Genomic DNA, 21,623 nt, shown 5'->3' on the forward strand with positions numbered 1-21,623 from the left:
TAGCAGAGTTTTGGATGATGTTAAGTTTATGGAGGGCAGCACATGATTGACTGAGTATAGGAATAGTCAAGCCTGCTGATTTAAAAAAAGCTCCAATTGCAGATGGCCTAAGATAGGGTGGACTCAAACCATGTTTGAGGGGTGAGAATAGACAGTGTTGATGACAGTGTGACTCTGCATTCAGAAGCTCATCTTGTGATCAAATTGATGGCAAGTTTGAGAACAGCTTGTTCGGCTTTAAAGAGAGAGTGACAGTTATGGAGAATTGGAACAAGAACTTCAATCTTTGCATTATTTTGTTGCTGGAAATGTCTGCTCAGCTGCAACTGGATGTCACTTAGAGACACTGGAGGTGTCAAAATGCTGTGGTGAGGAGAATCTGAATATTGCTTGTGTAGAATTGTAAAATGATTTCAGATGATCAAGCTGAGGAGAAGCTTGTCATGAAAAGAGGATGGGGAAGGATAGATTCTTGGAAATGAGCTCAAAGGGCAATGGTCCAGAATGGGAAAAGAAGCCAATGCAAGCAAATATTTGGCTACAATAAGATAAATAAGAATTAGATTTAAAAAAATCTTTTAGCCAGAGTACAGCTGAAACTGCACTGCACCCCTCTGAAGCTACTACATTGTTCCTAAGGTGTAACAGCCAGACTGAACACCCTAAATGGAGTCTAACCAGAGCTTTATGTAACTGTAATATAACTTCCGCCCCTTTGTATTCTATCCCTTTTGAGATAATGGCCAACATTCCATTAGCCTTTGATGATGTAATAAAAAGACAATACGGTTAGGGGCTGTCTGACATACATGGAAACCAGCGCCATTTTCAAGTCACTAAATCAAGCTATGGAGAGATCAACACTCAATTATAGGGTTTTTGTTTGGCCAAGATAGAGTATGCACTCTCGCTCTGTAGAGTTCAGAGAGCTTAAATATAAGTTGAGCGGACCAAAGGATAAGGATCCCGAAAAAGCAGTCTTACTAGAGTTGAACCAGCTCAAGAACCCGCCTGAGCATCTTTCCACTGCTGATCCAGATAGGACCAACCATCTGATGGACCATCCTGAATACTGGCCAGGTAAAACCAGGGATGTCCAGATAGTTGAGGGCTTTTCTTTGATGTGGTCTCCAGGTAAAACCAGGGATGGTTACTTGGTCAAATGGTTAATCTTCAGGCTGGACTCCATATAGAACAGTAGAGTCCACAGTTCTATAGTCAATGTTCTTGTTATGAACCATTCTCCTCCCTGGACACCAGGTTAACCAAGGGTTTCTGATCTAGGATTGGGAAAGGGGAGGGGAAAAGGGGGATGGGAGTTGAATGGATGACATCAATGAGACAGTTGAGGAGGCGCATCAATTACCGGGAGTGGGCGGGGCCACGACCTGTCAACCGGCGGCTGTGGGTGGAGTCACGTCGTAGCAAGTGATCGCCGGTCGGCGGGACACAGACCACCAGCAGAGGGCGGGACGAGCACCTGTCATCTGCCGGTCCATCAACCGTGAAGGATGTCAATCACAAGCCGTGGGTTTGGGCGGGGCATTGGACAGTCAATCATCCTTCGTGGGCGTGGACTTGTAGCTCGTGGAAACGCGAATCTCCCACAGGAGCACAGGGCCCTGGGTCACGTGATGAGGCGGAGCAGTTCCCCGGTTAAGGGTGATGCACCTTCTGCACCAATCAGCGAGGAAGCCTGGCATGATGGACAGCCCTTACACCCAATCGAGGCGGAGGAGCCCATCGAGCTGCTGCCATCGTCGGTGCGGGGAAGGAGGGTGGTTTGTGGCCTATCCGATAGGACTCGAGCCGGGGGAGGGGGAGGAAAGAGGAGGAAGAAAGAAGAATGGGCCTCGCTGCCTCTCCCCCAGAAGCTCCACCAACCGGCGACCGGCTTCGCCCGTCAGCCGCTCCGCGGTAACCCAATCGGCGCGGCCCGAAGGCGGGATATCCGCCACTGCCAGTGGTGCTGGGGGCGGGGAGAGGGACCCTTCCCTCACCCATTGGCGCCTCCCTCCCCCTCTCCTCGCCCCGCCTCCGGGGCTGCCGGTCGGCGTTCAGGAGTCGAAGGTGCTGCTGTTGGTTGGTGGTGGGGACATGAAACTCTGGCGTCTGACTAACCGCGAATGGTCCAAGGACCACAGCAACAGCAGTAGCAAAACTGCCATCTCCGCTGCGGACCCGACGGAGCCTTTGGACAGTGGTGCGTCCTCGGTGCGGGAAGGGTTAATGATAGAAGCGTTGGGGTGGGGGTTAAATATGGGGTCAAAGTGCAAGGGGTCAGAGTGCAGAGGCTTAATGGTAGGGAATCAGGGCTCAGGGGATCAATGATGGGGTCCAGATGCTGAGATTAATGTCAGGTTCAGGGTTGAGGAGTGGGTTGATGATGAGTCGAGGGTACAGATTAGGGTTAATGACGGGTCAGGGTGCAGGAGTGAGGTTAATGTCCGGTTCAGGCTACCGGGGGTCAATGATGGGGTCGTGATACAGGGAGTTGACGACGGGTTCGGGATACAAGAGGTCACTGATGGGGTCAGGGTGTGGGGTACCTGATGGTTCACGGTCCAGGAGAGGATTAATGATGGGGTCAGGGTGTGGGGTACCTGATGGTTCACGGTCCAGAGGGGATTAATGATGGGGTCAGGATAGCCAGGTAAATGATGGAGTCAGGGAATCAGTGTGCACGGTGTGGTTAATAACAGGGTCAGGGTGTAGGTCTAAAATAACGGGGTCAGGTATAGGAACAAGTTAATGATGAGGTCAAGGTATAGGAGGGGTTAATAATGGAAACAGTGTCTAGGGAGTTAAATGTCAGGATGCATGCAATTAATGATGGGGTCTGGAACTAGGGTAATGCTAGAGTCAGGATTCAAAAGGGTCCTATTATATATAGTGGTTAACAGTAAGGTTAGAGTTTAAAGAGGTTAATAATATTGGTGGGGTGCAGGTGCTTAATGATGTGGTCAAGTTTGAAGAGGTTAATAATGATTGAGCTGTAAGAAGCTAATGATATGTGAAAAGTGGTTAATAGATGGGCACTCAATTGAGAAACCACTTTTGCCACCTCTCATCCTTCCAGTCAATGAAGTACTCTGAGAAGTATGGGCACAGCTGCAGCAAAACTGAGACAACCCACTATTTGCTAAACATCTAGGAAGTCTTTTCTGTGGTGCCATTTGCAGGAGAGTGGGGTATTGGAAAAGATTGACCTTATCTTTCAATGGCTACCAAAGGGATTTCTTTTTCTGCCGCAAGTGAGGATAAGGGGGTTGACAAAGGACAGTGCATCTGCCAGAGTAGGGTTGCCTTGATGCTGCAATGAAACTTTGTGTGTGTGTGTGTGTGTGTGAGAGAGAGAGAGAGAGAGAGAGAGAGAGAGAGAAAGAAAGACTCTGGTTTAGTAACATATTTGGAGGTTGAAATAGAATTAACATTTCAAGTCCAATATGACTGTTCTCTAAACTGAAGGAGACTGGAAAAGTGATGAGTTTTATGCTGTTTAAACAAAAATTGAAGGAGGACCAAGTAGAACAGATGGTAAAGATGCCTCAGAAACAAGAGGAAAAGGAAATGCTGATTATGTTAGAGATGCAACTGAAAAGTAGGTGTCCCTGGTGCTGGAGCTGGCAGTGTCAGACATGGATTATGTGTCACACACCTGGGGAGTGATTTAGAATCACCATCTTCTATCTTTTCACAGGTACAAGTACTGCCACTGGTTTAACTCCAACACCTGGTGTGACAAAAGATTAAACCTAAGAGTAAATCAAAGAGAGTGCACTTGGTAAACCTATGTTGGTTTTGGTTCGTAGTGGAGAAAGATCCTGTTAGAAGTGTAAATTTGGAGGAACTGTCTTAACATCTTCATGGAACAATAATTCTGGAAAAAAATGAGTGTTTCGATTATCCCACTGAGCTTAATAGTTGGAAATAGATATGACTACGTTAGTGCCTTGATTTCAACAGAGTTAGAGAAGACAGTGTGTGAGATTATGCACTATGCATCTAAGCAGCAGTGGTGAAAATGATGATAAATTGTAGCTGTCGCCATCCAAATTGTTTTTAATAGCATTTATAACCTTTAGATTCTTTTCCACAGAATGACATCTGAATACTAGAGAGGACTTTTAGAAGTTTAGAAACAATGATTGGCCATTAATGCTTTATTTTTACAATGCCACCCATTGTTACTACAAGACAAGTCCAATTGCAGACTAAAACCTGGCTTGATGGATAATTTTTTTTTCATTTACACTGGTTATTTTGCACTGAAACATAAACCACAACACTGCAGATTTGGTTGAAGTAATAAACTTCAACTTTATTACACAAAAGAAATGAAGCTAAAATAGAACATACCAAATTATTTAATACAGTTAAAAAGGTTTTAAACATACAGCAAAAACAACATCCCGTCTGTTCCCAATACCATCACGTTCTTGTACTCAAAGCAAATGGAGTGGCCATTCACTCTCAAATTATTTTTTTCTGTTTCCAATCTTGAGAACTTTAATAGATTCACAGGAGCTGAGCTCAAATTTTCTTATCTTCAAATAACCTATTCAGGTTTCTAACCAAACATTTCTAGGCTGAAATTTTCAAACCAAAACCCTTGCGTTGAGGTAACCTATTTCCTAAATATTGCGAACTGACTCCTTTCTCCGTGAAATCATCTTTGAACTGAATTCAATTGCTTTCCACACTGTGGATTTTTCTAAGGCAAAAAAAATCTAGAATCTTCTAAACAAAAAGCAAGCAAAAACCTCTTGATATTTGCTGTGACATCGTAAAGCTCTTCTATTACCAATAAACTTGCAATATCACTCCAAGAAGGTCCAAATTAGTTGTTCTCTGACACATGTTGGTTTAAAATCGTAGCTTCAGCAATTCCAAAATTAACTATTACACCTTCTAAAACACACAGACCAAAACTCTCAAAATGCAAAATAAATGACATTAATACATATCACACACCATCCCTCTGCGATATGAATGTAAATGTATCTTAAGAGACATCTTTATTACTAATCAAAAATTACCTTGGTTCTATTTCATATTAGCAGTAATAACATATTGACATTAAACTATGTTTTGCGTAAGTCTATGGGTATTGCAGCACTTTTTTTCCTCCTTATGTGTTCTTGATAAATTGTCTGCTATTTTGAGGTGTGTGGATTAGTTTCAAATTATACAGTTGGTGAAATAACCTCCATCGAAACAATTGTAAGTTCTTGTCCTGAAATGTTTCTCAAAAAAATTGTGATCCCTATAAGTAACTCTTTCTTTCACATTTGATGTATATTTCAAAATGACTTCGAGACAACACAAGATTCTAAGTCTCTTTCTATTTTTTTTTGTTGCCTTGTGGTCAATTTCTTTTGTAATAACTGACACACTGTTTGATTCTCCATCTTGTAGTAAAATACCATCCACCCACAGCATCATCATTGGCATCAACCTCCAATATATGAATAATTTTGCCTAATTTGACACTTCTAAAATTAATGAGATGACCAGAGCGACTTACAGTTTGTCAAATGCATTCTGACATTCTTGCATCATCAAATTTTCTGCCTTCAACAAGCTAGTGCCACAGCAGCACTGAAGTTTGGAACAAACTTCCACATGACAACAAATTGCAATATTTCAAGTTTGTCCTTGACACAGGAAAATCCACAATCGCAATCACTTCTGTCTGTGCTACTTGACCTCGTCAAATAAGTAGTCAAGTAACTCATTTTGGTTTGTCAAATTCACTCTCGGCCAAATTTATAACCAAATTGACTTTTTATGGGCAATCAAATTGTTTAATCGAATAGTGTAAATCTTCTTCCCAGGTTTGGCTGGAAGCAATAAAATGTTTGATGTAAATCATACAATTACACAATCTTTTAAGTGACTTTATTAGTTGATCATTGGAACATTCCTAGTCCATTTATAATTCCAAATTACATGATGTTGCATTGATAAAGTCTGGTGTTACAAAAGCCAATATTTCTTTAGCTCTATTAATCAATGGAACTTGCCAATATCCTTTTAGCAAGTCAAATGTGACGTACGTACACAATTCTTTCAATGCAGTCCTCCAATCTTGGAATAGGGTATGAATCCTATTTTATTATCATATTGAGTTTGCAATAATACAGAATCTTTGTAACTATCTGGATTTGTCACCATTGCGATAAGTGAGCTCCACTTTCTCTGATCCATATCAATAATATCATTGTCCACCATGAACTTCATTTAATTTCACACTTGAGCTAATTTCTCTACATTGATTCTGTAAAGATGTTTAATAGATAATGCATCCCTATATTCACATAAGCAACCAAAAACATTTTTTCATACCTCTTCTCACAAACTTAGGGTGAGGGCAAAGATTTAATAGGGACTTAAGAGGCAACTTTTTCACACAAAAAGTGGTGCATGTAGAATGAGTTGCCGGAGGAAGTGGTGGGGCTGGCAAAATTACAGCATTTAAAAGACATCTGGATGAATTTGTGAACAGGAAGGGTTTAAAGGGATATGGGCCGAGTGCTGGCAAATGGGACTAGATAATGTAAGGATACTTGGTCTGCATGGCCGAGTTGGACTGAAGGCTCTGTTTCCATTGCTGTACATCTCTATGTCTCTAACTCAATTTATGATCCTGTAGAAGCCCTGTATATCACCTCATTAGTTTTTATAGATGATAAAATCTCAGGACATATTACCTTTTAAGCAGCTCCATAGTTTCTACTCTTTTACTTTATTTGTTTTTGCTTTGCTAATGTCCAATGAGTGTTTTTTTTTCAATAATTTTCCCCAAAGTTAGGTAATAGCTAACACCTTGTCACCAGCTGCAAAACTTTAAACATTGGCCTTTTTAAGTGATTTTTTCCCATCAACCTGTTCAGAGATGTTATTACACATGTCCAGAGCATGTGGGACTTGAATCTGGCCTCCTGATCGAAGGAGAGGGACACTATCACTGTGCTACAAGAGGGTTTTTACTTTGACCTTTTTATCTCCCCTGATTTTCATTGTTATTAGATTACTCAAACATGCTGTTCAAACGCCTTTTGGCCAATTCATTTGCTTTGGTTAGTTTCTCCTTTAAATTCAAAACATGTCCATCTATTAGCTTGAAATGACTAAATTCTATGGACTTACTTGAATCTTCTCAATTGTTGGTTTATTTCCTTAATTGTAAGTATCAGGCACCTGTTGTTATAAGCTATTTTGAGAATGTAACTTTAAAAAAGTTCTGGGATTTAAATATGAAGGAACCGAAACTGACATGATTATTCTAAAAGATGAGAGACTGAAGCTAAATTTGTTTAATATTACATTCCATGTCACTGCAATCCTGTTGCTATGAATTCTGTGTTTCGTGATTCTGCTCAAAGTGCTTCGAAAGCTAGTGCCTCCAGATAAACCTGTTGGACTGTAACCTGGTGTGTGTTTTTTAACTGTTTCCAGATGCCCTTGTCGTGAAGATTCCTGTTAATACAATCAGTCTTCCTTTATCTTACATCTCATCCATCACGCATTCTTTTTCATTGTTCAAACAAAGTTTTATCACCAAATCCATCAAAATCTTACAACAGGAATGCATCAAATTGCCACTTGAATCCATTATATCTGCTTCAATGGCCTTTTTTTTAGTAAACTAGTACCATTTAAGTCAAACATATGCTATCTACAGTTTGTAACTGAGTGGAAGGGGTGATGGAGTTCACCAAATTATAGAATGAGAATCCCTATATTTGAATGGAAGCAGCCCATTTGGTCCATTGAGTACACCGACCCTCTGAAGAACATCCCACTCAGATCCCCCGCAACCTATCCTTCTAACCCTGCATTTCCCATGGCTAATCCAGTTGGCCTGGACAGTATGGGCAGTCCACCTAACATTGTCAGAGGGAGATCATCCTGAAGACTCCTCTGGCTGAGAGCTGCATTAGTATCAAGTTACAGAAAGTTTAAAATTTGGAAAAAAGATGCTGGCTGGATCACAGAGCTATCACTGTGTCAGACAGAGCAGGTTAATATTTCAAACAAAAACAGAAATTGCTGGAGCAGCTCAGCAGGCCTGGAAGTATCTGTGGAGAGAAAGCAGAGTTAACAACTCAATATCAACTATTTCTCTCTCAACAGTTGCTTCTTAGATTTGCTGAGCTTCTCCAACAATTTCTGTTCTGTTTTTATTTCAGATCTTCAGCATCTGCAGTTCTTGCTTTATTTGAGGTTAATATTTCAGGTGAGGATAGCTTTGTGCTTTGAGCTTGTGCCTTCAGGATGAACTGGCCCAAGCATCATAAAAACAAAGTGCTGGAGAATATGACCCCAACATGTTTGACATGGGATCCTCTTAGAAATTTTTATTCATTTGCCATGTTCTGAACCTGTGTTCTGGGGATAAATATATACGGTATGCTGAACCATGATGATCGGGACTGTTCTTAAAACTGAAATCCATGTTTCCAGTCATCCGTTTAAATCTCAATTTGCTTTTGCTAACACATATTTAGTTCTAATTTAAAGGTTGTCCACCAATGAGGCAGTACTGCCATGAATCGTGCTTTCCAAAACTCCACACCCAGATGAGGACAAATCAGTGATTGTGAATTTGCACAAACATGATCACATGATCTGTGTGTCAAAGTCCATATAGCCCAGAGGCTGCAATTTGGACGCCTTGCGCTTTCTATACTCGTTGGGTGAATTCTCTTTTAGATGTGAATTGGCTGTTTTAACATAGTTTGCATGAATGTTTCTAGCTTGTAGATGTAGGTTTGTTCGCTGAGCTGGAAGGTTTGTTTTTCAGACGTTTTGTCACCATACTAGGTAACATTTTCAGTGAGCTCCAGATGAAGGAGGTTTCATCTGGAGGCTCACTGAAAATGTTACCTAGTATGGCGACGAATCGTCTGAAAATAAACCTTCCAGCTCAGCGAGCAAATCTACATCCAGAATCAAAACCTGAGCTACAAATCTTCTCAAAACTTCTTAATGTTTCTAGCTGTTTGTTCTGGTCTAGGCTTTGTTTTTGACGTTTCTACAGATCCTGTTTGGAAAGAAAGTTTCATTGCTGCTTCCCTGTTCTAATGTCTGTGCATATTTTTGGAATTTTGCCTCTATAGCTATGCTTTTTGCTGGGAGGCCATGCCAGCTTTTTGCTGTATTTTTCTTCTTCACTGTGTGCTGTTCTAAAGCTGCTAGCTTCTGGCTCTTCTAACAGAATATAGTTGGCTTTAGCCGAATCATGGCTGACAACCAAGCTTTGCTCATCGTGCCTTCTCTTCCCAGTATTGGATGTTTCTGAGCATGTGTTCATTTTGTGGCATGTTTTCCTGACTATACACCTGCAGGGCTTCCTTTGCACCCATGCTTGTGGAATCTCGCTTCCGTGAAGACTGATCAGAAGGACAGCTGTGGTTTGGAACTTCATATCAGCTTTCCTGAAGAAGGAAAAAAAAGTGATGTGGAAGGACTGATATTTTTATAATTGATATTCTCATTTCAGCTGAAAATGACTGCAAACAATGCACAGTGAAATGAAAATGCAAACTACCTCCTGCAGTGTAAAATGACGAATTAAATGGCAACTATTACTGACAACTAATATGTTTTTAAAAAGGACAAATAATCACAGCGTTAATCGAGAGAGTTTTAACTTCACTGGATTATTTGAACATATAAGTTATTTAACTCTTTGTATGAGGTAAGCATTCTGAATGGTTTAATAAAACATCTTGTCACAAAGTGGAATTCAATGTTAGTATCTTTTCCCTATTGAGACAAAAGTGCTCACGAAGGTTACACTTCTGGACTGGCTTTATTCAGTTCTGAATTCTGAACTGGTTCCAATTCCTAAAAGCTTTCTGTCAAAACAACAAACTGAAGAAAAAATAGGTGGATGAGGTCACTGAGCAAAATTGTATTACAGAAAACCTCATTGAGTTATGGGCAGACGTCATGCCTTGTCTTGCTCTGTGTACCTGTCCACCTTTCTTACTTCTGTTCTCTTAGCAACTGCTGATTATAGAATGCAGAAAACAAGGGAAATCGGATGGGTTTGCAAATTAATTATTCTTCCGCATTTTTTGCCACTTTTCTCTCTGTCTTTCTAGCTGTATTCAGGTATTGTTTGACTGGAGCTTGCTATTCTTTGGTGCATACCCAAGTGGTGTGAAACTAGCTAGGTTAGGTATCTTAGCTTCTCCTGACTCTGACCATGATCTGACCTCCATGTGCTGTTTCGCTAGGAATCAGGAGTGCTCGATCTCCCGAATCGGGGGTTCAAGTTCTGATGATCCTGCTGATGGCGCAGTGAGTTCAACCATCTCCACACACTTGGAGTTAAATCTTGGATTTTCTGAGTTTTGGTGGCTCATGACCTAATTTTGAAGCTTAGCCATTAGCTGACCAGAGTATTTTTGTTTGGGAACAAAACTAGTGTAACACAAAATGCGGTATCTTGAGTTTCATGGCATCTCTGAAAGTGAGTAATTGAAGTTTAGCGCTTGGCGTGTAATTTAGAATATGATAAACTTTCAAGAAAAAGTGATTCTGTAATCCCACTAGTATTACCATTTGTAATACAAATGAATGTTACCTGGCATATGTGGAAAATGCTCCTACAGTCTTTGCACTTCATTGATGATATAGTAATTTCTTGTTACATGGGACAGCCTTGGAATACCTGCAAGGTTTCTCAGACTATTGAGTAGAAATAACTCTGGGTAACAGTGTCTGACCTTGTTTACTGTGTGAGGTATGCACTATTGAATGAGCAGAAGTTTTCATCAGTTAAAATTTGGTCAAACTTTGGTCTTCCCAGACTATTCATAACCTATGTGTTCTACTTGTCTCAGAAGTGAACATTTGAAACTGTACACTTTTGAAATCGTGCTTCTGCTTGAACTATGTCTATTCTTTTGAGCTCCTACCTGGCCTCCAATCTTCCAGCTTTTGGAAACCTTGACTCATCCAAAATACACTTCCTTATATCCTGACTTGTACCAAATTCTTATAAACCATCATCCTTGTTTGTGTTCAACTACACCACTATTTATTCCAGTGATCCCTCATTTTAAATTCTCACCACCTGTTCAAATTCCTTCCTAGTCTGGCAGCCATAGCCTTCTCGAGCTGTAAAACTTTTAGAAAACTCTCTGCATTTGTCCAATTATGGCCTCTTGTGATATACGATTTCCTTTGACCTTCTACAGGCAGCCATGCCCTCAAATATCTAGGCCCCAAGCTCTGGAATTCCTTGCTCAATGTATTTGCTTCTCTCCTTTCTAAAATACAGCTTAAAACCCACCTGTTTGATCAAGCTTTCATCTGCTTCCCAGTATTTCCTTGCATAGTTTGTAGTTATATTTTTGTACTGCATAACCTTGACAAGTTGTACTCCATTATAAAAAGGTGTGAAGTAAATGCATGTTGCATGTTTCACCCCCTCACTTTAAGCATCTGCGGTTCAATCTGCTTAGTTTTAGTGAGTCCAATATTACTGGCATGCCTTCATTATGTACAATTTGAATTTCCCACCAAATGCTTTGGATGGCTCTTGATGGCTTTTCTTGGGATGCTTAATGAATTCTAGCTGCAAGCTAGTGATAAATAAAAGCTTCACAAACTCTGTATTACCCATGTGGCTTTGCTGTCTGTCTGTGTGGTCAGCGTGATGAATAACCCTCACCTTCAATATTATGATGCAGGGACTGTTGTGTTGTACAGCTTTTATTTTCCATCTCACTGACTTATTAATTGCAAACCCAATTTTTCCCACAACGTGATGCTGTGTCCAGCTTTGCAAATAGTTGTGACCTCTCACTGAGATCTGAGAAAGTGAGGACTAGAGATGGAGTAGAGAATAGAGCAGTAGAGTGAGACCAGGTAAGAGTAAAGCTGGGTTGAGAACTATGGGTACAATGTAGAGGCAAGTGAGATGACTGAAAGGGATAGCCGCTGTGATAACTTGATTAGAGCTCCACAGCAGCCATTGTAGGTTTCTGTTTGAAATCGCTTTTTAGAAAGTCGACAGTAGAAACTGGTTTTGCCCAAAACCTTGATAAATCACAATATTCAGAAGGTGAAGCTTGCCACACCATTAACTTGTCTTTTTAACAAATCCCTCAACTGTTACCTGAAGGTCTTCCACATTATTTCCCTGAATTTTCATTTTGGTTTCAGTGCACTTGAATTCTGGCATATTTTAGCATGACTTAACCCAAGCACTGCTGATTAATTTCTTGTATGCTTCTGTGAGATTTTCTCTGTTTTCAAGATGAAAGTAGTTGCTTTTCTGGTTGTATAATTCTTTGTTGATCTGAAATGAGCCTCAAAGTCATTCTGTGTACCACCTTGAAGTGTTCAACAGCACTTTTGACAAGACAGTCCTCCCTCCATACCACCCAAGGACGTCAGGCTGGATTATGTAAGTCTAGCTCTGAGTGGGACTTGAGCCCACCTTCCTTTGATTCTGAAGTGAAAAGTGTTCCTGACAAGTCTCCGTTGGAATACCAAATCTGTATGCAAACATGAATCAAGAGCAGAGTTAGCCCTTTCAGTCCCTCTAGTATGCTTTGGCACTTAATAAGGTCATAGCTGGTCTGGCTGTGCCTCGAATTCTACATTCTGTCTTGCCTCAATACACTTACTGTCCTGTCAATCAAAAGTCAAACTTTTGACTCAAGGTATAAACTGTTTCTCCCTGAGCCATGACCTCGCCATGGAACACCTGTCTACTGTGTGCAGGCTATGGTTCATAACCTCATTTCATGTGGTGATCTTCCCCCACCTCATCCGCTGCTGCCTCCAAGCTCGTAGTCTCCAAACCCCTCACAGTCCACTTCTTCTTCCTCCCCAAAATCCACAAACAGGTCTGCTTGGGTAGACACATTCTTTCTGCAAACTCCTGTCCCTCTGACCGGATCTCTTCCTACTTCAACTTGATTTTGTTTCTCCCTTGTCCAGTCCCTTCTCACACTTTGATCACTTTCAGAGTTTCCAGTTCATGGGCTTTAGCTGTCTCCTCTTTGGATGTGCAATCTCTTTACACTCCATCCTCCATCAGGATGGTCTCGGGGCTCTCTGCTTCTTGTGAAAAAAAGTGTGAGCCATCCCCATCCACCATCACTCTCCTCTACCTGGTCGAGCTCATCCTCACTCTGAACAAGTTCTCTTTTAATTTGTTTCACTTTCTTCATGTTAAAGGGGTGGCCATGGGTACCTGCTTGAGCTCCAGTTATGCCTGTCTCTTTGTGGGGTATGTGGAACATTCCTTGTTCCAGTCTTACTCTGGTCCCCCTTCCACAACTCTTTCTCTGGTTTATTATCACGTCGCAAATACAGGTGTACAGTAAAGAGGGTACAAAGTTGCCTAGGTACAAAATAGAAAAATAAAGGAATACAGTTAAAAGTTCAACATGACAGTTCTTATGAAGACAGGGACCTGTAGTTGCTCTATGCTGGGATTTTCCCATAGAGCTCGCTCTACTCCACATCGGGTGAGTCCCTTGTTGCCGACTGCCATCCAGGCTTAACAGCCACTCTCCTCTAGGCCCTGCCACTGTCACACTCTGGAGTCCGGACTCTGATGCTGTTGCTGCCCCTACGATTGCACTCTCTCCAGAATCATAAAATCCCTAGAAGTGTGGAAGTAAGCCATTCAAGTCCAAACAGCCCCTCTGAAGACCACCTCACCCAGATCCAATCCCCTTCCCTATCTCTAAGTATTTCTATGGCTAATCCATCTAGTCTGCACATCCCTGGACGCTGCGGGCAGTTTAGTTTGGGCAGTCCCCCGAACCTGAATATCTTTGGACTGTAGCAGGAAACCAGAGCATCCAGAAGAAACCCATGCAGACACAGGGAGAACATGCAGCCAGCACACAGACAGTTAAACAAGGCTGGAATCAGATCCAGATCTCTGGCACTGTGAGACAGCAGTGCAAACTACTGGGCCACTGTGCTGCCTAAAGAAAGTAAGTTTTAGAAATATGCAAACTTTTTTAAAAAATGAGAAAAGAAAAGAATGGTAAAGTGGATGGAATGGACAAGCTCCGGGCTCAAGAGTCCAGACCTGCCTACTCTGCTACTGATGACATCCTCGATGCTGTTTTCCCCCTCTCTTGTCCGGAATTGGAAAAGATTAACTATTTCAATTTTCACCCTGCTCGCACCTTCATCTTTGACTTCTTCCTTCCCTTCCCTTCCTCGACAGCTCTGTTTCCATTTCCGGAGATAAGTTGGTCAACAGTATCCAGTATAAACCAAACACACCTGCAGTTACCTTGGCTATACATCCTCACATTCTGCTTCCTGCAAAGACTTCATTTCATTCTCCCAGCTTCTCCGTTTCTGTCTTGTCTGCTTTGATGATGCCATCTTTGACAAGGGGGCCTCTGAAATATCGATCTTCTTCCTCAACCAAACTCACCCCAGCACTGTGGTTGACAGGGCCCTCAGCTGTGCTTGATTCTCTCTCCCTTCCTTCCTTCCCACAACAGAGAGGGAGACCTCCCTCTTGACCTCCCCTACCATCCCACCAGCATCCGCATCCATAGAATTGCCATTTCTGCCACCTCTAGCAGAATGCTACCACCAGACACCTGCTTCTTTCTCTTCCATGGAAGGGCCAATTGTTCCTGATTGTTTGCCCCTTTTTGGGAGTTAAACGCACTCTCCAGTGTCCCTGGAGAGGGAGCATGCGGTGCTCACTGGCACAGTAGAGGCCTTCAGAGACCAGTGAGTACCATGGACTGGGGTGTATCATCACCCTGAACCATCTTTAAAAAAGAAATTTAGCAAGTTTACCTGTTCAACTGTTTAATTTGTTTTATTTCAATACAGTGCCCCAGTAGGAGCTGTTTCATTGCTGTTGATGTCCTGCTTTAAAAAGAGTGGACTGTCTGAACGGAGTTGGCATTTGAACTAATTATCTGTCGTTTTGATACTGAGGTACTGGAGTTGAACTGGGGTGAACGAAGTCAAAAATCTCTCAACATTGGGTTACTGTCGAAATGATTTAAATGGGGTGAAATTTGTTAAGTGCATTCAGGAAAGTTTCCTCAAGCAGTATATAGAAGGTTCTACATGGGAAGGAACAAAACTTGACATACTCTTGGGGAATAGGGCAGGACCGGTGAGAGGATAATGGGGGAGTACTTCGAGACCAGTAACCGTAGTTTTACTAATTTTACAAGTTATGGAGAGAGACAAAACTGGTCCACAGGTTCAAATTCTAAATTGGGGCGAGGCAAATTTTGATGGAATTAGACAGTAACCTGCAGGTGTTGTTTTGAATAGTTTGTTTGCAGGCAAAAGGACCTCTGGCAAATAGGAGGCCTTTTAAAGTGAGACTGCTAGAATTCAAGGTCTATATGTTCCTGGGTGGGTGAAGGACAATGTTGGCAGGAATAGGGAACTCTGGATGACAAGAGATATTGAGACTTTGACTAGGGAAAAGAAAGGAGACATGGCTCAGGTACAGGCAGCTGGGATCAGGGGAATCCCTGGAGTATGTTGGGGATACAGGAGTTTACTGAAAAAGGAAATCAGGAGGGTGAATACTGAGCACGAGATAGCCTTGGTTGAGAAGATTAGGATGAATCCAAAGAGTTTCTCTCAATATATTAAAGGAAAATTAGAGAGCGAATAGAAACCCTCATGGATGAAAATGGACACGTATGTGTAGAACTGCAGGAGATGGGTGAGGCTATCAATGAATATTTGTCCTCTGTGTTGGCTGTGGAAAAAGACATGAAGACTTGGGTACTTGAGGAAGCTAGTAGGAAATGTTGGATCACAGTAGAGGAGATGTTGGGTATATTAGAATGTATCAAGGTGGATAAATCTCCTGGTCTTGCCCAGCTATATTCAAGAACACTGCAGGAAGCTAGAGAAGAAGTTGCGGGCACCCTGGCTGATATTTTTGCATCATCGTTAGTCATGGAGGGTAATAAATGTTGTGTCCTTTTTCAAGAAGGGCTGCAAAGAAAAACCTGGGAACTATAGGCCAGAAGGAATTGAGAACTGCTGAAGATCAGAGTCGAAAAGTGTGGCACTGGAAAAGCACAGCAGGTCAGGCAGCATCCAAGAAGCAGGAGAATTGACATTCCGGGCATAAGTCCTTCGGAATTTTACTATAGACTAGTCAGCCTAACATCTGTACTGGGTAAGTTACTCGATAAGATACACATACATTTGGAAAGACAGGGTTTGATTGGGAGTAGTCAGTATGGCATTTTGCATGAGAGATCATGTCTCAGAAATGTGTTAGAATTCTTTTGAAGTGACCAGGAAGGTTGACAAGGGCAGGGCAGTGGACCTAGTCTGTATGGATTTCAGTAAGGCCTTTGATAAGGATACACATGATAGGCTGATCTGGAAGGTTAGATCTCATGGAATCCGGGGGAGCTGACTAATTGGATACACAGTTGACTTGATGGTAGGAAGCAGAGGGTAATAGTGGGAGGATGATTTTCAGACTGGAGGCCTGCGACTAGTGGAGTGCTTCTGGGGTCAGGACCATTACTGTTTGTTATCTATACCAGTGATTTGGATGAGAATGTCCAAGGCATGATTAGTAAGTTTGCAGATGCACTGAAATAGGTGGTATCATAGACAGTGGGGAAGGTTATCAGAAATTGTAGCAGGATTTGATCAGCTGGGGAAGTGGGCTGACAAATGGCATCTAATATAGATAAGTGTGAGGTCTTGCATTTTGGAAAGTCAGATCAAGGTGGGCATTTCATGGTGAATGGTAGGGCAAATGGTAGTGGAACAGAGGGGCCTTGGAGTTCAGGTACACGGTTCTCTGAAAGTGGAGTCATGATAGACAGGGCAATTAAGAAGGCTTTTGACACACTGACCTTCAGTCAGGGCATTGAGTATAGAAGTTGATAAGTTATGTTGCAGTTGTACAGGATGTTGGTGAGGCCAGATTTGGAGTATTGTTTTCAGTTTTGGTCAATTTGCTGTAGGAAGGATGTTATTAAACTGAAAAAAGTGCAGAAGAAGTTTATAAGGATGTTGCCAGGACTCAAGGGATTGAGTTATAGGGAGTTGTTGGACAAGCTACGACATTTTTCTTTAGAGCATAGGAGAATGAGGGGGAATCTTATGGAAGCACAGTGTTTTTCCCAGAGTTAGGGAAATCATGGACCAGAGGGCATCAGTTTAAGGTCAGAGGGGAAAGAGTAAAAGGGAAACTGAAGGGCAATGTTTTCACATAGAAGTTGGTACCATATGGAATGAGCTGCCAGCAGAAGTGGTTGAGGTGGGTACATTAACAGCATTTAAAAGGAATTTGGAAAAAATACATGGATAGGAAAGGTTCAGAAGGATATAGACTAAGTGCAGAGAAATGGTTTTAGCATAGGGGGACATTTTGATCGTCAGGGACCAGTATTGGCCAAAGGACCTATCTGTCTGCTGTAGGACTCTGACTCTCTGACTCTAGGTTTGTTTGAAACTGCAAACGTTTGGAGCCCCAGATCCTACAGGCAGCTAGTGAGAGAGAATACATAGGATACAGAATTTATAATTAAAGATGAAAGGGTCATACAACTTATGTGAATGTATTGAATAAACCAAGATGGTGATTGATCCTTTAATCGGTTAGAATAGAGGTGCAGGTTTTGATTGATTAATATGTAAATTCCTGCCCCAAAATAACTGCATGATTTATCAGAATAAAGGTGATACCTTAGTCTCACACCTAAATGCATTGTCTGACCTATCTTTCAAGTCTGTTTATATCTCATCCTGAAGACTGGTTTTATTTCCAAAGTAGGAATTTGTAAAATGCCACAGTCACTGACTCTGTCTACAGAATGTTTGTTTTTTTTTAGATTACTTAGATTAGATTACTTACAGTGTGGAAACAGGCCCTTCGGCCCAACAAGTCCACACCGACCCGCCGAAGCGAAACCCACCCATACCCCTACATTTACCTCTTACCTAACACTACGGGCAATTTAGCATGGCCAATTCACCTGATCCACACATCTTTGGACTGTGGGAGGAAACCGGAGCACCCGGAGGAAACCACGCAGACACGGGGAGAACGTGCAAACTCCACACAGTCAGTCGCCTGAGTCGGGAATTGAACCCGGGTCTCAGGCGCTGAGAGACAGCAGTGCTAACCACTGTGCCGCCCATGCACTGTGCCACCGTGCCGCCCAATGTGTGTTTTTTGTTTGAACAAAATAGAATATACCTACAAATTCAAATCTGCAAATGCAGTTTCCATGGATTTGAGTATGTGTGCATGAGAGGGAGAGAGGGGCAGAGAGTGTTGGAGAAGGGATGAGGGGAAAGAGGGGGGAAATGTGTGTGTGCACACGCATGCACACACATGCTCCTGAGAGAGAGTGAAAGAGTGTGTATGTGTTAATGTGTGCTCAAGTATGTCCTTAAGAGGGGGAGAGAGTGTGAGGGAGTATATGTGAGAGCATGTTTGTGTACGCACAGGAGTGTGTGTGCTTGAGAGAGTGAGAATATGTGTTATGTGAGGAAGTATATGCATGTGAGAGTGTGTGTGTATGAGAGAGGGGTCTGTGTGCGAGTGTCTAATGGGTCACCTATAGTGTGACATGAGCCTAAATTCCCAGTTGAGGCCATCCTCATGGCTGCTGAACATGGCTATCAGCCTCCTTTTGGCAACACTGCGAAGTCTGCCTTGTAGGCAGTTTACCCGAAGGTCCGAAGCTGAATGTCCTTGACAGCTGAAGTGCTCCCCCCTCACTGGGACGGAGCATCACTGGCAATTGTTGCACAGTGTCCATTCATCCGCGGTTGCAGAGTCTGCTTGTTTTTGCCAATATATCATGCACCTCCATTCTAACCGATTAAGGACTTAATAACCATCTCAGTTTGTTCAATGCATTCTCCTTAGTTGTATGTTCCTTTGATCTTTTACTATTAATTCTGTGCCAATGTATTCTCTCTCACTGACTGCCTGAGGAAGGGGCAGGGGCCTCCGAAGCTTGTAGTTTCAAATAAAACTGGTGGACTATAACCTGGTGTCCTGTGATTTTTGGCTTTATCCTGTAGGTGGCGTTCTTGTTCAGCTTGAACCTCTTCTGTTTCATGTGTTTTAAAGTACCATTAGGATTGAAAGAACATTTTGGTATCAGTAGGTGCTCCGATCTCATTTATTCTACAATATTTTCTGAAAGTGATCGTTCAGTTTTCATCCACAAGTTAACTTCCACTTTCAACCTATATTAGCAGTGTGTAAATCCAAGACATAAACTGCCTTATTTAGTGCATATCTAAAGTAACAGAATCATTGTCTTTGCATTGTCAGCGCAGTTTATGAAAGTACGAGGTGTTATATTCAATACTCCAGGGACTTTGTAAGATTTTGGTTCATGTCTTCCCATCTGAGTTTGGGGTTTGCATTTGTGACAATTTATCTCAATAATTTCTTATTTATATTTTTAAGGACGTCTGACACCATTTGTATTATTGGCACAAGTGTTAAGTGTCTGATCTGAGTGATCTCCTGTTTTGGTGCAACTTGCCTACAATTTGGGGGTGAATGTTGCAGCTTTTATAGTTACTCTGATGTCTGTCAACTGGAATCCTGGGCATACTGCATGACTGAATTAGCAAAGCCAAAATCATTGGTCTCGGTGAGGATGCATAGTGTGCTTCCCAACTTAAAACAAAGATTCACAATACATCCAAAAAATTATCTTGTTTCCAAGAAAGTGACTAACACAAAGAAGCTGTTGATTCAATCTGCATCTCTGTTTTTGAATGTAGAAGGGACTTCCCCATTTAGAACACCTCAGCTTTCATTCGGTGCTTTGTTCGCTAGCTTCTAATACTTATTGCTTGTTTGCATTGTCTCTGCTTTTAACTGTTTCCAGTTTTGTTCAAGCAAAGCATTGTTGAACTTTCTTCCCCACCCTTCAGTACAAGAATTTTGGCTAGCAAGCTGTTAGTGGTGTAGTGAGTATAACAGGGCATCTGAAATCTGTAAGGAGAAAGTAAGGACTGCAGATGCTGGAGATCAGAGCTGAAAAATGTGTTGCTGGAAAAGCGCAGCAGGTCAGGCAACATACAAGGAGCATGAGAATCGACATTACGGGCATAAACCCATCTTCAGGAATGAGAAGGGTGTGTCAAGCAGGCCAAGATAAAAGGTAGGGAGGAGGGACTTGGGGGAGGGGTGTTGGGAATGCGATAGGTGGAAGGAGGTTAAGGTGAGCGTGATAGGCCGGAGAGGGGGTGGGGCAGAGAGGTCGGGAAGAAGATTGCATGTCAAGAAGGCGGAGCTGAGTCCAAGGGTTGGGACTGAGATAAAGTGGGGGGGGGGGGGGGGGGGGGGGGGGAAATGAGAAAGCTGGAGAAATCTGCATTCATCCCTTGTGGTTGGAGGGTTCCTAGGTGGAAGATGAGACGCTCTTCCTCCAGGTGTCGTGTTGCCATGGTCTGGCGATGGAGGAGGCCAAGGACCTGCATGTCCTTGGCGGAGTGGGAAGGAGAGTTAAAGGGTTCAGCCACAGGGCGGTTGGGTTGGTTGGTCCGGGTGTCCCAGAAGTGTTCTCTGAAATGTTTCGCAAGTAGGCAGCCTGTCTCCCCAATATAGAGGAGGCCACGTCGGGTGCAGCAGATGCAGTAAATGATGTGTGTGGAGGTGCAGGTGAACTTGTGACGGATATGAAAGGATCCCTTGGGATCTGAAATCTGTAAGCCTATTAGAGATGCCAAGACACAATATCAGATTAAGTTAGAGACTCAGACTAGCCACATGGACAGCTGCTGTCTGTGGGAAGGCCTACATGACATAATGGGCTACAGAATTAAATAGAATAGAAAAGCAGACAAAAATACATCCCTCCCTGATACACTCAATGCACTTTATGCTGGGTTCGAACAGAGGGTCAGAGCAACTGTGTCACCTGATCCATCACTTTTGACTGTGCGGTCAAATTTTGTCCGAACTCCATCTGCAAGTTCACAGGCAACATCACCGTTATAGGCCGGTTATCAACCAATGATGAGACAGAGTGCTTAGTGGTTATGACATTAAGGTAAGAATCTCTCCCCTCAACATCAGCAGAGCTAAAGAGTTGATCTTCGACTTCAGGAAGCAAGAAGGAGGGCATGCCCCTATCTACATCAATGAAGTTGAGGTGAAGATAGTCGAGAGCATCAAGTTCCTGGATGTGATGATCACCAACAATGTATCGACCTCACCCACATTGATGTGATGGTCAAGAAGATACGACATTGCCTCCTCTTACTCAGGAGGTGAAGGAAACTTGGCATGTCCACAAGGAAAGAAGCACCATATAAAGCATTCTAGCTGGATGCATCATAACGTGGTATGGCAACTGCCGTGCTGGGGACTGTAAGAAACTACAGAGAGCTGTGGACACAACCCAGTCCATCATGCAAGCTGACCTTCCATCCACTGATTTCATCTATACTTCTTGCTACTTGGACAGGCAGCCAATGTCATTAAAGAGCTCTTCCAGCCTCCTCTGTCAGGCAGAAGATACAAAAGCTACAAACAGATACCAACAGTTTCAAGCTTCTCCACTGCTTTTTGATTTCTGAATGGACCTCTCAAATTTCAAATCTAATGTTGATCTTGCAGCTGTTACTTT

The 21,623-nt window shown here is 42.5% G+C and overlaps 1 protein-coding gene across 1 annotated transcript in view; it reads left to right on the forward strand.

Moving 5' to 3' along the window:
* Positions 1-1,513: 1,513 nt before the first annotated feature.
* Positions 1,514-21,623, forward strand: part of LOC132836058 (cAMP-dependent protein kinase catalytic subunit alpha-like) — a 237,741-nt gene continuing 217,631 nt past the window's right edge. Inside the window, exon 1 of the mRNA XM_060855299.1 lies at positions 1,514-2,203. Within this exon, the coding sequence (XP_060711282.1) occupies positions 1,666-2,203 (538 nt within the window). The 5' untranslated portion in view covers positions 1,514-1,665. The remainder of the gene's footprint in view (positions 2,204-21,623) is intronic.

The sequence above is a fragment of the Hemiscyllium ocellatum genome, chromosome 45 (genome assembly GCF_020745735.1).
Source record: "Hemiscyllium ocellatum isolate sHemOce1 chromosome 45, sHemOce1.pat.X.cur, whole genome shotgun sequence".
Classification (NCBI taxonomy): Eukaryota; Metazoa; Chordata; class Chondrichthyes; order Orectolobiformes; family Hemiscylliidae; genus Hemiscyllium; species Hemiscyllium ocellatum.